The sequence below is a fragment of the Meleagris gallopavo genome, chromosome 4 (assembly GCF_905368555.1).
Source record: "Meleagris gallopavo chromosome 4, MGAL_WU_HG_1.1, whole genome shotgun sequence".
NCBI lineage: Eukaryota > Metazoa > Chordata > Aves > Galliformes > Phasianidae > Meleagris > Meleagris gallopavo.
The window spans coordinates 48,593,967-48,611,501 of NC_139407.1; the positions used below are offsets into that span (position 1 = coordinate 48,593,967).

The 17,535-nt window shown below is 40.3% G+C and overlaps 1 protein-coding gene across 12 annotated transcripts in view; it reads left to right on the forward strand.

Annotated features, from left to right (window-relative positions):
* Positions 1-17,473, forward strand: part of APBB2 (amyloid beta precursor protein binding family B member 2) — a 150,855-nt gene extending 133,382 nt beyond the window's left edge. For all 12 annotated transcript variants that reach the window (XM_085223258.1, XM_085223257.1, XM_085223262.1 and 9 more), the window contains 6 exons: positions 8,443-8,557; positions 10,575-10,662; positions 11,726-11,809; positions 12,284-12,399; positions 13,195-13,374; positions 13,925-17,473. In XM_085223258.1, coding sequence (XP_085079384.1) covers positions 8,443-8,557; positions 10,575-10,662; positions 11,726-11,809; positions 12,284-12,399; positions 13,195-13,374; positions 13,925-14,092 — 751 coding nt within the window. In that variant the 3' untranslated portion in view covers positions 14,093-17,473. The remainder of the gene's footprint in view (positions 1-8,442; positions 8,558-10,574; positions 10,663-11,725; positions 11,810-12,283; positions 12,400-13,194; positions 13,375-13,924) is intronic.
* Positions 17,474-17,535: the final 62 nt, after the last annotated feature.

Here is a 17,535-nt window from a genome sequence, read left to right on the forward strand (position 1 = left end):
ACATACTGTCTTTACTTGACATCTCCACGCATGAGTGGTCCTGTGCTTTCCTTTGCCCCACCTGAAGCAAGGCCAGCAGGTGGGGAGCTGTGTCCCAGCCAAGGAGCAGCAGCCCCAAGCAGAGGAGTCTGTCCCTGTCCTTCAGGAAAGGGATGTACAGAGAGTTTGAGTTTGCTGCAATGCTTCAGGGATGAGGGTGCCCAAGGATTTTGTACTTTTCCTGTCAACTCAGTGCCTTCATGAGGAGGTCACCCAGGCTGTGACTTCTGCAGCGCATGTAGCAGCACAAGTGAATTCAGAGCCTGAGCTTGTGGAAAAATCATTCAAAAAACTCGTGCAGATCTGTATACTCCTTCAATTTAGACAACGTAAAGTGTTCATGGCCTGAAGAATTATTTGTTTGTTTTCTCTTTGCTTTAAGTTGTTTGTTTGTTTGTGTGCTTTAAGTAGTGTCATTTTGGAAGAAGGAGGGTTCATGCACTTTGTGTATCCATTTATGCTTACCGCTTACTACTTCCCTATCTGTGTGTGATATTTTAAGCTCGGTTACCTCGCAGTGCTGATATGTCTGTCCTGCCTCGCTAAACTCAGCTGATGCTTGTTGGCTTCATTGCATGTTGCCAAAAATACAAGCTTGAGAGCAACGGGATTCAACCTAAATAAGCGTTGAAGGCAAATAGTTGCAGGACACTTAGATACACTGTGCTACAAACAAATAATGAATATTAAATGTACAGCACACTTCAGCTACTCTGTCTCATCTTTTGCTGGAACTCTGTCTGTGTGAGTGCTTTCTAACTTGCTCTTTCTCTTTCTTCATGCTTTCGTGGATTCAGAGAGAGGTAAATGATTTTCATTTTCCCATTATTCTTTGTGTTTATCTTTCCAGCATGCACCAAACAGTGCTCATATCAGTTTGCTTGTGAATACTGTCATTCAGAAACTCAACTGCAGTGAGGTGCATTTATGTCTCTGCCACCTTTTCAGCTTGCTATTAACAGTATTGTCAAGTTGAACTGTCTGTTTTTTTCCATATCTCAAGCCCTCAACTACTAGAACAATTTAAATTTATGCTATGCAGTGGATTTTGGTATTGACTTCTGGTATTTGAGTTTAGACACTGTCATTCTGTGTGTACTGCAATGAAGGAAAATTCATTATCTCTTCTTTAAGAAAAAAAAGTTATACAGACTGCTGGGGACTTTAAGAACTAATTTTAGCAACAGTTGCAAATGTTGACATTTAACTTCCAATTTTTGGCATTTGATTTTTGAATGCAGCTGGGTTGGTCACTTGTCCTTGGAGTCAGATGAAAAGCTGTCACCAGCACGTTTGATTTGTTTGGGTGCACAAAGGAACCCTTTGGGATTCCTGACACTGTTTCCCGCTGGTGGGAGCACACACAGCGAGGCATTGTAGTCCCGCGCTCTGCAGCGCAAGGGCTGCAGCCACGCCAGGGCTTCCTGCTGATAGAATCATGTCTCGTGGATGTGGCGCGGGTTTTGTTTGCTCTTCTAAATTGTAAGGACTTGATGCTGGGACTGTGTGGAAGGAATGTGGCTGAGAGATGCGGGCAGACGCTCAGGTTTGCTTTGTGGAATATAATGAGAATGCTTTCCGGGCTTGACTGGTTTTTAATCAGTTCTTTAGGCAGCATTGGCCTAGGGAAATGTTTGAACTTCTTTCATTATGGCTTTGCAATCTAATGTAGATTTCATGCATGTAGGAAGTGATGATCCTCCCAGACTAACACTAGCAGAAGTGTGCTGCAAGCAGATTCGTGGGTAGTGTCTGTGCATGATTGCTTGTTCTCTGTCTGCATAATAAAGAGCAAAGGAGATCTAGTGAGTACTGCTTATAAAGAGATTCTCAGTGGAGAGATTAACTGTTCTAGCGCAGTCTGCTGTCTTCTTCACTGAAATGTGTAGTAGTGCTTTGAGCTCAACTTGATGTATTTCTTTATTAAATCTTCAAATATTCCCTATAAACAAAAGCCTACATCTTCCAATTAAATCTGGAAGATAGAAGTGTTGTTAAAAATATCTAAATACTAATTTGTCAAAATAAATTTGCAGGATCTCCTGCAGAGAGGCTGTTTAGAGGTTCATAGGCATAATAACACATTCGTCTATTTTAAGGAAATTTAGCACTCACAAAGAGTGCTAGACTGGCCATCCTGAGGAGTTAAACCAGCAGTCTGTGATGCTACCAAGTAGAAGCAGCAGCTGCAATGGTCTTGACAAGTTGCTTCATTTGTGTATTTTCTCCTTGAAAATCATGCTGTGCAGGGTAGCCTCCTGCCCATGCATATTTCATTAATATTGTGAAGCAATTAAGCAGAAAAAATTTCACCGTGAAAAATTGGTGGCAGTAAAATGTCAGTGGTCAGTGTCTCCGCTGGTTTTCATAGGATCTGTCGCTGAAGGTTTGTCTTCATTTCAGTTTTTGTAAAAACTGGGCCGAGGCCAGTTTTTGAAGAGAAGCTGCTGCTCCTCTTATTGCCTTGCCATGTCTGCCCAGCAGCTGAGGAGCAACCATGATCCACACCTGCCCTAAGCTCTGCGGGGCGTGCTGAGGACCTGCAGGCATGTGCTGTGGGAGTACTGCGTGCTCCACTGGGGATGGCCTGTGCCACTGGCCTTACTCTCATCAGTGTCTTGCCAGCACTTTGAGATGGACTCTCAAGGGCAGTCTTGGTGGTGACCCCAACAAACGTGATGGACTGTCCTCTTTGTCTTGTCCATGAAAGCAGTATTTTAGCCATGTGATCATGAGATGAGGCTAGCAAGGAAAACTAGCATGGAGCAAAAATCTTAACTCTGTGGTATTTGTTGGTGTGCTTTGTTGACACGGTGAATAGATCTGGAGAGTGTGGATATTAAGTCATGCCTTGGCACAACTCAAGACCTCGACTTGTGACATGACCATGTAGATCTGTGTTTCTCTGAAAGGGTGGAATGTAGACCTTGGTATTAAAAAGGGGCATGGTTTGTAGCATCCTTGTGCTTGGAGAGGCAGTGGCAGCAGGCCTGTCCTCTGCCCTGCACAGTGAGGTGGAAGCCAGCCTTGGCACATAGGGAATGGCTTCTGCAGCTGTGTCAGGTTCAGGATATTGGAAGGAAATTGGAGTGGAAATTGTGCAAATAGTTTCAAGCCTGGAAGTGCTGGGCTCTAAAGGGCTGGGTTTTGGACACATTGGTTCCAGGAAGGTTTTAACAAACTAACTTGGGTGTGCACAGAGCTGCGGCAACGATAAGACATCAAAGAGTAACCGGGAGGCTGTATGTTTTAGGGTTGCCAGATAAAGCCTCTGAGTATTGCACAAAGCTAGCAAGTGACGTTGTCAAGAAATGAAGCACACTCAGCTTTTCAGCAGAGGATAATTTGCACTATGCGTTTTATGCATGAATTAGAAAAACAAGCTACATTGTTCCAGTGCCCTTTCAGGAGAATTTAATAAGTGCAGAACTGATTTATTGCTTCCAGGGTATTGCTTCCAGGTTTTTGTTTTTTTTTAAAGTTCTGTGAGGACTGAAATAAGAAAAGACTGATAGAAGTCTTTATCTGCTTCAGAGAGGATCTTAACTACCTAGGCCAAAAACTCATGACCAGGATGTGTAATGGTGGACCTGGTTGGAATTGGGCAGCAAGAGCTCTGCAAGCTGGAGCTGTTGGAGTAAAGAAGAATTGCAAATTTTGTACATTTTTAGAATTGCCAGAAGATCTTTTAATTTTTGTAATGTATCTTTACTGCATGGTTTCCTGCACCTAACCTTGCTTGCCATTTGTGACATTAGAATACTTGTGTCTTGGAAAAAGCCTCTTGAAAGAATGAGCTTGTCGGTGTTAATATTTATCCCCTTTTCTTCTCATGTGACCTCTCTCACTTTCCTTGCTTTTCTCCTTCTCTGCTCATTTATTCTGCTCTCATGGACACTGTGTTGTCTATCCCACGGTGTGTGAATGGCAGCCTCCTGCCAGATGGCTTCTGACCCCACTCTGCCATTGTGGCGGCTGCTCTCCCCTTTTTTCTTCTTTTTCTTTTTTTTCCACAACCCTCCCCTCTCCCCTTTCTCCTTCCTTTTCCACAAATCTCTGGGCAGCTGTTTGCAGTAAAGCAAAGCAAAAGCTGAAGGTTATGGGCTCAGGAGCCTGTTTCACAGCAGCCCAGCAGGGTGTGCTCTTTGATCCCACAGACACAAGACATACATACAGTGCACACTGATATATAGACATAGTCATATTCTGGAGGCACTTTTGGGTGAATTTGAATCAATTTGAAGCTGAGCCTAGAGGATATCATTTTCTTTTTCAAGGATTCCTGTTAAAATTTGTGATACATAAATCTGCAAAGCAATTTACATTTTCCTGCATATGTATTATTTTAATACAGTTGTTCTAAATACCTGCAATTCAATTATCATTGGTAAAAGTAGAAATTTCCTTATTTCCAGGTTCAGGGCTAGGCTTTTTTTTTTTTTTTTTTTTTTTAATAAGTGTTCAATTCTACACTCCTTTTGGAAAAGTAAGAAGAGGCGTTGGAGAATGCAATGTTTTTTCAGGCCGTACTTAATTGGGATGTCTCCTAGGACTGTAGCCTAATAGTGGCAAATGGCCATGACTGCTATTCAAACAGAACAGCATTAGCATAAATCACATTTAGTGTGATTATATTCATCCAGGGTTGAGCAGCTAAGTGATGCCTAGCCAGGTGTTAAATAGGTATGGCTATCTAAGTTCTAGTCAATTACTGTAGACATTTGCCAATTAAGGAGGGTAAAGGAGCAAATAAAAATGAAATTCCATTCCACTTAGCATCTTGCATTATCTTTGCAGTTCTCTAATTGCTTTTTAAAATGTCTCTCAGTTGTATTTTAAACTATTCAGCAGAGCCAGTCTTACCTGCTTGTGCAACAAAATAAATTTTCTACCTGTTTTCTGGCTTTTTCCAGGCTGCTAATTTACAACCAGTTCCTCTGTCCTGAAATGTACTAGTACATATAAGGTACTATATGTGCAAATGATTAGAAAATAAATCCCAGTGCCCCTTCTCTGTAATGCCATACCAACAGAAACGATCTGCTTGTGTTGTGAACTTGAAGGAATATAGAGATGCAATACACTGATCTTCCACTAAATGTCTTGCTGCTCTTCCCACTGACATGAAGGGAATTTTACTGGGAGCTGTGGTTCAAATCCTGCTAATTTCACATGTGCCCACATCCCATGGAGAACGGCAAGGCTCCATCTGGATGAGATGGGGATCTGTTCATTTTGTGCTATCTTTGTATCCTGCCCTGGATTTCTTAAAGGCTTCTCAGTTTCTTCTTTCCCGTGTTTCCCTAGCAAGATGTAAAGGCAAGGGAACGGTGTGAGGAGGTATTTGCCCTTTTCCGTAAATTTCTATTGCAAGCACGTTACTCAGCACTTCTTCATTGTTGAAGGGACTGGTTGCCCATAAATCTCACTTAAATGTTAATCAGCTTCAAGTGAGCTGCTGTGGAATGAAGGTTTACAGAGTAAGCGACCCAGAAGGGATCTGAAGTGAAAGAAGCATCAGAGAGCAGTCGTGGGGTTTACTTGGTATTCAAGGCTTTGGACAAATAAATTGTTGCCTTCTGGTCCTGTGTAGGGAAATGTTGCTCCAGAGTTTTATTCTGTTAGCCACGGTTTTGGGAGCAGTTACTATCGAGTGATCAAAGCCATGCCCTTCTTCCCACAGAGAGCTCTGCTCTCCCTGTGCTTCAGAACACCAGGCTGCACCAGGTCCCTGCTGCCAGCCTGCCTGCTGGGGTGCTTCTCAGAGCATGGCAGGTAGGTGACTTCAGGAATTAAGGGAATCAGTGGTATTGTTTGTGCTCTGTCAAAACAGAAGTGGATGATGTGCTTGCTAATTTTGATTGATGACTTGGAAACATCTGGTGCTGGCAGGGTTGTGTCTGATACACTGCCATCGGTTTTGAGGAGCTCGGATTTCCTTCTCTGCCTCAGCAGGCTTACAGATGATCATCTAAAGGTTTATGCGTGTTCACAATTTCCATATGTAATTAGCTGATTTACTTTGTTCAAGCTGTTCAGGTATTTAAAGTAAGGCACTGGTGTGTGTGTCTCAAACACCACTGCACGGGCTTTGTTAGCTCTCAGTAGTCAAGATTGATGTGCTAGCTGGCGTCTCATTTGCTGCTGTAATTGCACTGTAATTTCACACCACCTTGCTTATACATGTGTCCTCTTAATGCAGGAATATTTACCGTAGCAGCAGGAGCAGACACCACTGTCTGAGGCTGAGGCCTCCTGGCTGCTTGGTACACACAGCATCCCAGCAAAAGGCTGCTTCTTCTGCTCCTTCAGGCTGATGGTGCCTGAGTAGGATTTCACAGGGTGAAGAAAAGGCATTTCTTGGTATCCCTGGGCAAATGCTAGAGCAAGCAGGAGGGGCATGAAGACATCTGCGGTGCAGAGTGCTTCCTGATCTGTGTGTGGAGGCTTTGCCTACCAGCTCTGTCATTTCACCACTGAGCAAAGGTCAAACCAGCCATTCTTAGGCAGCTTGAACTTGGCTGGCAATGTAATATGTCATCCAAACCTCCAATACTCGCTTTGTCCCATCTTATTTTTATTAACGACAAGTTTCTAGCCGATAGCTTTTAAGCTACCAGGAGGTGCAAGTTATGCTCTGTGTCTGTGCAGCCCCTCACAGGTGATGGCCCCATCTCATCCTGATGCTTCACAGTGTTCCTTGGGCTTCAGGTTTCCATTTATTTGAATGGGGATCTGCATAGCACAGGCAACTCAGCAAAACAATGCGGGGTAATACAACTACTCTTCTTGTAAAGGAACCCGTAAATCGTTCATTTACACATCCTTGAAGGAATATTATCGATTTGAGGTTAATGCTTCCAAATAGTGATAAATAGCCATGTCACTCCAAAAGAACAGGCCTTGATCCAGCAATGAGGTATGTGCAGCAGGTTGCTTGCTTATGCATCTTTGCTAGCCTGCACCTAAGATCACAGCCAGCATGTTGTTTTGCATGCAATTCCAGATGGAAATCTCTATTTTATTTTCAAAGTTTTCAGGAAGGAAAGAGCCCTTCTAAGGAAAGGCTTTGGTTGCGTAGAAAAAATACTTCAGTTGTTCCCAGAATGCTCAGTGTCTCAGTGAACTTGCAGTGCAGCAAAAGGGAAGAAAGTAGTGAAAGGCTCTTGTAGATTGTGACTGAGGTATTTGGGAGTGGGGCTGGAGCTAGAAGACCTCCAGGCATCTTAACAGACAACCTCTTCTGGAATTATTGCTGTGGGATTTGCCACAAGTCATGAGTCATTGAGTTAAGACATGCCTATGTCGTTACTCCAGCACTGTCCCTTTGTAGGGTGCCTGTGTCACTCATGCAGACACACCAAAGCAGAGGAAGAACTTTAACCTGCCTGTAAGCATCCAGGCTAGGGGCAGCCACTCCTTTGTTGTGAGGATTCATCACTGACAAAACCTAGTGCTGCCACACTAAATACAGGCAATGTGCTGAACTTCAGGATAGTGCTCCTGTCTGCTGTGGGGCTGGAAGTCCAGCTCTCTGTCAGCCATCAGCATCCTGTGCTGCAGAACCAGCCTCAGGTTCCTCCTCTGTGAAAGGGTGAATTAGCCTCCATCCCAGAAGGGTCATGAAGCAAATTAGCACTACAGGGGCAGAGTGATGGGCTCTTAGAGCGGAGGCAGTCCTGAATTCAGTATCTAAATGGAACATGTCCAACCCTGACGCTTTCTTTACGCCGTGCTCATGCTCTGACTTCTTCAGAAGCACATCAGAACTTAAACAGCCTGAGAACGAGGAAGCACCATACTGGCTTTGGAAGGCTGTACTCTGTTGAGGCGACTAGTTGGAACAGTGCAGAAAATCTCTTTCATAGGGAATCCTTATTTAACTTTTGAAAAAATAAGGTCAGATATTTAGGCCAATTAGTTTGAGCAAAGCTCAGCAGGTTCACATCTCCCTTATGCAACCAGATCTCTAATTACTATCTGCATGTTTTAAACACTTTTTTATAGTTCTTCAAAATGCATTCTTTTTCTACCTAGACCACCATTTGCCATTTTTCATTTTTTTAACATTTAAAAGCTGCATGTATTTTTTGTCTTATACTGTAATTCTCTTTCTCCTTTTCCTTTAGTAAGTACATATTTTTCTCTATATTTACAGTTACTTTTGGAGTTATGAGTGTTATGTTCAATAAAGTATTGTGAAACTGTAATGAGCTGTTTAATTATATAGATTAATCATCAACGCTTATGTATTTTTTCATAGGTATGCAATGTATTAAATTTGTAGATCTGCATTGTCTAAGATGTGTTTTATTCTCTAACAGCTGAAACATACACATGGTAAAGGAGGGATGACTGCAGGTATTACTGCTTCTAATGTGTCGATTCATTTTGTTTGTGCAGAGACTTTGCATATGTGGCAAGAGACAAAGACACCAGAATTCTGAAATGTCATGTGTTTCGATGTGACACACCAGCAAAAGCCATCGCCACAAGTTTACACGAGATCTGCTCGAAGGTAAGTGGATGTAAAGTCATCTGCACAAGTTTGCTAAGAGCCTCAGTGTAATATACACAGTCAGCAACCTCACACTGTTAGCTTTATATCTCTGGCAGCCAGAAATGATACAGGGAGTTTGTAAAGGATACAAAGGAATGGGAGTAGTGGGAGGATATGCGTTTAGATTTGAGGATGGTAATACTTGTATTTCATTGATAAGCGTATATACAGAGAGTCTTCTTGTGTAATAAAGAAGTTGTGTGTTGAAAGTGGGAAAAGAACACATTCTTTTAATTAATGATCAGTGGTGGTATGTAGCTTTGTAAATAAATTAGACCTTGTTTAAATGGTATGCTTCGAGCAGGACAGACATGAAAATAGTTGCCAGTGTTATGCTGCCCAATTAAAATAAATCAGGGAGGAGAGGAGAGTTAAGCTGACAAACAACAGAAGAATCTTAGTTCCCGCAGCAGCACTGTCTGTAATACTGGAGACAACTGTTCTCTTCAGTTGTTTTACGTTAATCTGCCAACATTCCCTAGTTATTAATTTTGATTTTCTTGCGTGATCAGTTCATGAGTGTCCTCAGTACAGCAATGTCTTGTAGTGCTGTGACAGCACATCCTTTACAGCTGAAAAAAATGTTTGAAAGGCTTTATAGGGAGATACTTAAGCCAGAGTGCTTGAAACTGTTTTTATTTCTTTTACTGAGCTATGGATTTGAGGCTGCGTTCACCTTTTTAAAAACATGCTGACGGGCTGCTCCAACTGGCGGTGGGGCTGGGAGTGGCAGAGGCCATTCTGGGTGACGCTGGACAGCATCACTGCAGCAGTGGTTCACTGGAGATGTCTGGACTTGCTGTCTCTCATCTTTCTCCTCGAACTCAGCTCTCACAGATTTTTCTAGCAAGCCTAGCAGGGAAAAGTATGTCCCTACAAAAGTTTCTTTTGTCCAGTAAGCACAACATCAAGTAATTGCACAGAGTATCTGACTTCTGCTGTCAGAAAGGCAGGAAAGCTGTCATGTAATTATGGCATGAAATTCCTGGCAATATTGGATCATAGAGTGACTGAACGTTTACAGCTAATAGTAACAGAGAATAAAAGAGAATGGTGCTGTTGAGCAGAGAGTTATTCCTTCATAATTCAGCAGTAGATGCAATCCTGATTCAGCAAAGCACCTGGCATCTGCTATCTGACACACTTGACCTCTTTACTGAGCCAGGGCTTCTCCCTAAGCTAGCAAGTATCATTTTTCATCCTCAAGTGGGATACTGCCATGTGTTCCCAAAAAAAATAATACTTCCAAAATATGAAACCTAGCAAAAAAAAAAAAAAAAAAAGTAAAAAGGAAGAAAGGAAAAGTAAATAAAAAGATAAATTAGCCAGAAGTATCTTCAGACCAATTGTCATTTACTGGAACTCTAGTCATCTCTATATCTTAATTACTGTCAACAGTCATCAGTGTTAAAGAAGCAGATAACAATATTTCATATTTTGGAAACCTCCCTTCACTTCCCTGGGACCCTTCCCAGATGTGTATTTGTAGGGAATGATCATCCAAAGTGATTGTTTTGAAGTGTTTTCCTCTTTTGTTAGTATTGTGGGAGAGGAACGTGTTGCATTTTTCATGGAATTTTTAATGCCAGAAGAAACATAAAAATGGAAGAAAAAATTACATGCAGCAGAAGATAGATCAGAGAGGTACATGAATAATGAACATACTTCTCTCTGTGTTAAATATTTGTTTCTAGCAATATTACTCCTCACAATTTTTCTGTTGATAAAAATGGCCAGTTTTTTAACTCTTGCATTCTTCTTTCATCTGGTCTTGAACATCTCTTAAGTACATAGATAAGGAATGGTGAATGAGCCATGGGCAAGCCGAAGTAATTTATGAAGAATAACTTGTTTAGTCATGTAGTTTCAGACTAATTTTGGAAATTACAGTTCTAATAGGAGTGGACTGATACTTGGAGTTACTATTTTACAACATCTTTGAAAAAAAATGCTGCATTATCACTTTCTTATTCAGATTATGGCTGAACGGAAGAATGCTAAAGCTATGGCTTGCAGTTCAATGCAGGAGAGGACAAACGTCACCCTTGATGTTCCTCTGCAAGGTACCATACATTACTGCTCATGTCCGCGGGATGGTGCTATTTCAGATATGTTTCATTTCTGATGCTGTTTCTGACCAAAATGGTGCCTGTTGGTTGGAGAGTCTTTTAACCACTGTCTCTGACTCTAAGCTGGTATTGTATTAAACATTTTTACGTATTGATCCTGTTCACAGTAACACAGTCCTGCTAAGTTATGTCAGTTTGTACATTGTCTTTAATTTTAAAATACAACTTCTGCAAACACAGTTTGTCATACTTGTGGCTACTTGCATATATTGTCCAGTTCATATCAAAGTACTTTTTGAGACAAATCAGCCAAATTTGCCCTAATAGCAGAATGCTCCAGTTAATCATATGGATTCACATAGGACTGCTCCTTCCAGGTTTCAGCACAGTTTTGGTAGCTTCCGAGGCAAAAGATACAAGTGGGTTGTCATCCATCTTGAAGGTCTTTTGCACACTCTACTACTGCATGGGAAAAGAAAGTTGCCTTTGCATGCCTTAGTAGTCAAAACTTAATAGCTGCTGTTTAGAAAATTCTCCAGGAGAACAGATGTACCATGTATTAGCTTTACAGGAAACTAGATGCTTTCAGATGCAGCAGTTCATCCTGATTACCTTACTTCTAATCCATACATCAACTTGTGTAATTTTCTGCTAGACAGCAGTATTGATTACTCATAGCTTGTGTTGAACATATTAAAATGGATGATATTAAAAAGATTCCAGATTTTATGTAGTTATGCAGTGAAAAATAGGTCTGTATGTCTCAAAGGCACATTCATTTATATTTTTTGTTGTTGTTGTTGTTTTTTTAATATGCCAGTAGCATAATGTGACCCTATTTTTAGTGTAGATGAAGAATTAAATGATGCAGCATTCTAATTCCCTTAGAAATTATTTGGCATTAGTCTTGTCAGAGGGAGTGGAGATTTGTTTTAATTAGTACAATGCCTTCAGAGTATAATTACTTGATAAACTGTTTTAGGTTATTGATGAAATGAAAGTCTTTTTCCGAGCTGTGAGTAGCAATAAATAGAAATCTATATTTGTTCCCATGCAGTAGACTTCCCAACACCAAAGACAGAACTGGTACAGAAGTTCCACGTCCAGTACCTGGGAATGCTACCTGTAGCTAAACCTGTGGGTATGTGTTATATATTTGTGACTTCAGAGGGAACTTGCATAAACTCTTAAGGGCTGGATTCTGAGTGGCCAAGGGTAAGAGCATGATTTTGGAATGGGAGCAGTTCCCGAGCTTCAGAGTCTTAAGAGCCAGAGATGAAAATGTCTAGCATTCAGCGCTTCAAATAAATGTGTGTTGTGCAACCAGAGTACTTTGGGAGCTGGAAAGAAAGCATTTTCTTTTTACTGCTTTCTCTGAATATGAGCTTTGTTACTAATGAGAAAGGCCTCAGATGACTGAAATGGTGCAGTAGTTAAACAAGACGCTAATGTTTTTTTAATATGTGAGAGGCACCTGATTTGCTTCTGCAGATGAAGAAAACCAGCTTTAAAATCCATCATCATATTCATTTTACCAAGCTCAAAACGATTTACTACTATGTACTACTGTGTGAAAATAATATTGTTTACTCATACACGTTTGTTTCTGTTTTAGGAATGGATACTCTGAACAGCGCTATTGAAAGTCTGATGGCTTCTTCTAGCAAGGAAGACTGGATGCCAGTTACCATGAATGTTGCTGATGCTACTGTCACAGTCATTAGTGAAAGAGTAAGGCAGAATGTCATGTTCAAAACATGTTTAACACAAGTGCCGAAAACCAGGAACTCATGAGCATTAGAAGAAAGTGTTCATTCTTCCTGGACCTCATTTGCCTTTTTTGCATTTCATTTCTTTGCAGGGCTTTATCGCTGTTTTATAATTACTTGTGTCAGCTTCAACTTTATTTACCGTTCCAAGCATGTCCTTAGAAATATAAATTATAAGTAACCTTTAGATGCTTAAAACAAACACGGTATTATCCTTCCTAGAAATTTTGAGTCTAAAATGTTGTAGGTTAAGCTGTAAGGAGCAATCCTAAGTTCTAACCTGTATTTTATTTATTCTTTCTATGAAAGCCAAGAGTAAGACTACAATCTGTGTTTCACATCACTGTCCTTTAGTAGAGCATTTTTCATAGAAGTTAATAAAATGAAACTTTCAAAGAATGTTCCACATCTGCATCTGTTGATTAGATCCTAAAGCCACATCTCTACATACCAGTAATAGGGGACTGTCTTTAGAAGTCACAATAGCCATGCATTTCTTCACCAAACTGCCACATCCATTTTAAACATGCAGTACTACAATGCATGATATGCTTCAGTTCTAAGGCTTAAAGCCCTTGTGTTCTGCTGGTAGCCTAGAAGGGAGGACTCAGCCCAAGCCTTGCATACCAGGTATACACAGATTGCAGAAGAAATTTGACTGTATCGGTGTTCTCTCCCTACTTAATCAACCTAACACTGAAAGTAAAATTTCATAGAATATCTGATAGTAACAGACAATCATTTTATTCATAACCAGAATGAAGAGGAAATCATGGTGGAATGTCGTGTGCGGTTTCTGTCCTTCATGGGAGTAGGCAAAGATGTTCATACGTTTGCCTTCATTATGGACACAGGAAACCAGCATTTTGAGTGCCATGTGTTTTGGTGTGAACCAAATGCAGGCAATGTATCAGAAGCTGTTCAGGCTGCTTGTATGGTAAGTGACTTTCTTGAAAAGGCGTCTAATAGTACTTAGATTTTCTACTACCTCAGTGTATGTATTTCTAAATGTGCAGTTAATTTCCTGACATATAATAAGATAAAACCTAGCAATTTGGATTCTGATTTATCTGGTAAATTGAAAATAAGCTTGAAATGTTGATTTAGTGAACTCTGGTCTTTTAACATCTGATCTCCTGAACTCCTCAACACCTGTGTAAGATCTGTTCTGTAGTTACAGAAGTTATCTAACACTGGAAGAATATTTCTGTGTAACCCAGTGATAATGTAGTAAAATGTAGTCCTTGTTTAACAAAACTTATTTTTCAATTTTCAAAGAGTTGTTGCTATGATGTAGTGTCTGTCATGTGCTAAAGAACAGTTTCTGCTAAAAGTCTAACAGACCTCATTAACTTCATCAGGGTTGTTTGTCACAGCCAAAATGAAAGTTTGACTGTATTTCATGAGCAAGTATTTGAAATGCCTTTTAAATGCACTGAAAGTAATGGCTACAGTAAGGAGTGCAGAATGCTTCTGCTTTGTTGCAGTTACGGTATCAGAAGTGCTTAGTGGCCAGGCCTCCTTCGCAGAAAGTTCGGCCTCCCCCACCACCTGCAGATTCGGTGACCAGGAGAGTCACAACCAACGTAAAGAGAGGAGTGCTGTCCCTCATTGACACTTTGAAACAGAAACGCCCAGTCACCGACATGCCGTAGCTGCGTAAGAGAGAAGGTTCTCCTAACATTTAACTGCAGATAACAGTAGCTACACTAAGGGAAATGAACTGATGGTGTTTGACCTTCCATTCCAAATTGCTGATGCTTTGTCTTAAGAGAATTTATCCGTATCAAAGCAATGCTAAACAAGCATGTTATCTCGTTCTTGCCACCATCGTTTGATATGAAAAGAAGCATGAATAATTTTTTTCCTGTCAGTAAGTTACATCATGAGCAATGGAAGGTCTGTTTGATTGTAAATATGTGAACATTACCTGAACTCACACAAAGAAAGAATATGACCACGTCCTTCCCAGTGAACTCATAGTAAAGTCCTTGGAGTGAATGACGCTTGAGTTGATAGTTTCACCGTCTTGAGCTGGATTTGTCACAAATAATCTTAAGTCCTACAGCACTTCAGTTCTCAACGCTGGAGTAGATACCAAGGATCAGCTACCAATGAATTACTGCAGATTAAATACCAAGTTTTATTTTTTACAGAACTAACCTGTTAATTTTAAATTGTTTGTCAGCATTGGTCTGCCTGACATTCATGTGAATCGTTGTCATTTGATCTCTGTTTGTACATTACAGTTGAAGACAGGAATTGTTTGATACCAAACCAATGCTGAAAAATCTGGGAGTGTTTTCCATAATTGAGTACAGGGTGATCCATGGAAGCTTTTCATCTTTAAACATACAGATGCATGTGTTGGATGTTAAATATGTCATCCCAAATTGTCATTAATTCATCAAAAATACTGTTTGTTCCACATAGGGCTCATACTGACCAAGAAAGAGTTAGTCAGTAGTTTTTCTGTCTTAAAACTCTCACAGAAGCAAAAATGTTACAGATGTTTTTCTATATGAGTGTTTGATCAAATGTTCCATTCAGTGTTGGGTTGCGCTACTCCCCCTCTGAGTTTGCTACTGTTAGCATGTCACAAAAAGAACAATCATGTTTCTGATTATTTACTAAATTCAATAGAAATTCTTTTTTTTTAACAGTCTGTGACAAAATCGTGAGAGTTGTTTTCTAACAGGATGTTGTTTCAGGTGGGTCAACTTCATGTCAGTGCTTTTGCTCCAAAGGTCTCCTGTAATAGCCTTGATCCACACAACTGCAAATTCTGAAGGTCAGCACAGTAATGCCCCTTTAAACTTTTGTCTTGTACTGATCTTCAAATGCAGATATGCATCTTTCTCTCTTTGCCATCTTCTGTTTAGACTTGCAGATTGGTACAAATTTTGGAAATGGAACATAAAAGATATTTTTAACTAATGTTAAAAATGTTTTGCCTGCATTTATATATATGTTCCAAACTGTATCTGTCTCCCAAGTCTGCAAATTTGGTCATGCTGTAATTTTAGAAGGACATTGTCAACGTTGTTTTTACAAGAATCATTTTTTTACTTTATTGTTCCAGAGATTGTTGTAAACAAGATTGTTATGAACAAATAATGATTTTTTTTTTCTTATTTTAAAAAGTCAACAGCAATACCTGGGCAAAACATGTTAAGAATACAAGGGGAAAGAGTGATGATTCAAGAAATGCCTTCATTAGAGATGTAGAAGAACTATTAAAACATACTTAGCCTGATGTATGAGCAAATGTAGTGAAGGCTAGCCATGCAGCTGTAATATTCTAAACGGAGCTCTCTAGAATATCTTCTAAGGAGCTGATCCTCCACTATGTTCAAGAAATGTTTAGATGTTGTCCTGAGGGACATGGTTTAGAGGGAAATGCTGTTGATGGTTGGACTGGATGATCTTAGAGGTCCTTTCCAACCTTGGTGATTCTATGATCTCAAACTTCTGTGTAATAGAGTCTTTGCACCCTGCGAATGAAGCAATTCTGTCCCATCCCAAGTCTCACGTTCCTGCTGCCTCCTTTGGACCAGCTCCATTACTTGTGCAGTTGGAGAAGAAAGCCAGTCTGCATAATGTGAGTAAACTCCAAAATTGACCCAGCTGGCCACACGGCTGTGCAGATGACAGGGAGAGCAGGAGGGGAGGTGAGGCAAACCCCCCCCTTTCAGCAGTAGCAACCTTTGAACTGACCACAAAGCCAGATTTCGAAGCACGGAGATGACAGCTTGTGTACTGGCTTAGTCCTGTTTCTCCAGGTTCTAGTGCTGAACCTACTTAAGCCTGGCGGGAACAGTGTAAAAAAAAAAAATATCGCTTCCTCTCGTGGCTGCTATCAAAATGCAGTGGCTCACAGTGTCGCTTAGTGAGATCATGAATTTAAAGGATGTTTCCTTGTTAATCGTAAGACTACTGAACCAAACTTTGTTTTATGTACTGAAAATATTTTTTGGCAGCGTCTTTCTTTTTAAAGTTCGAGATGGAAACTCCAGGATTTTTATTTGTTTTACAACAAAGAATTTTTAACAGTATAATCAAGTTCAGTAGTGTTGTCTACACAGTGCTGCTTTTCCCCAAGAGAGAAACAGCCCATGTTTAAATCAAACCAACACTTGGGAAACAGCAGTGTAAAGGTAAGAAGCTGTGTCAGGAGTCTTTACACATCTGTGTTGGCAAGGCTCTGAACACAGAGTTTTTGCTGGCAAAAGCGTGCAACTGCAGGAAGGGCTGAGGGAAAAGAGAGAGAAAGGTGTTTGAAAAGCTGTAGGTCCCCTGAATTTCTTGTCTGTTACCAAAATGCTGTTGATTTTGCAAATAATTACGTAGTTTGCTTAATGGGCCAAAATATTTGGCCTTTTGGCTTCAGTCGAACTCCTGAGTTTCTAAAGTGTTAAATATACACCCAGGTGTTTGCAGAATCAACACCTAAAATTGCAGAGCTCGTTGTCTTTTATCAAACAACGTACTGAGGCACTCTTTAACCATGGCCAAAAATGTATGTATGGCATACACGTGTCTGAGTAACTACCACTGTTTTATTTGATGTTATAGCAACCCTTCAGTTATCTATGCATTTTTTATAATACCTAGCGATTCTGTAAGCAGGCAGCCATGCGTTCACTATGCCTTGTATGTCTGATGCCATATTTTAAATTAACCTGTTAAATACAGCTTAAAATATTTTAATTTTATTTATTCTATTTTTACTGAAATATCCTGCATTATGATGTCGATGTATTGTCTTTACTGGACGTGATCTTGTAACATTCTCTATGCTGTATACTATAGGTTGCCTAAAAAAAGGCAGCTTTGTAATTATTTGTAGTCACATTTCTATTGAAGTCTGTAGAAAAATCATGTAAAGCGAAGCTAATTTCTTATTTTTTTCAATGCAAGTAGTAAACTAGAGGTAAGTATCACAGATCACTCACGTCATTAATGTGCTCCCTTGCAGAAGCAAGGAGATTTATATTCACCATCAAAAATAAGAGATAAAAGCCTTTCTTTTGAAATCCGCAGTGCTGGCTGTAGGTTTTCTTTAAGTCACTGTTTGTTTCACTTGAAGGGGGGAGAG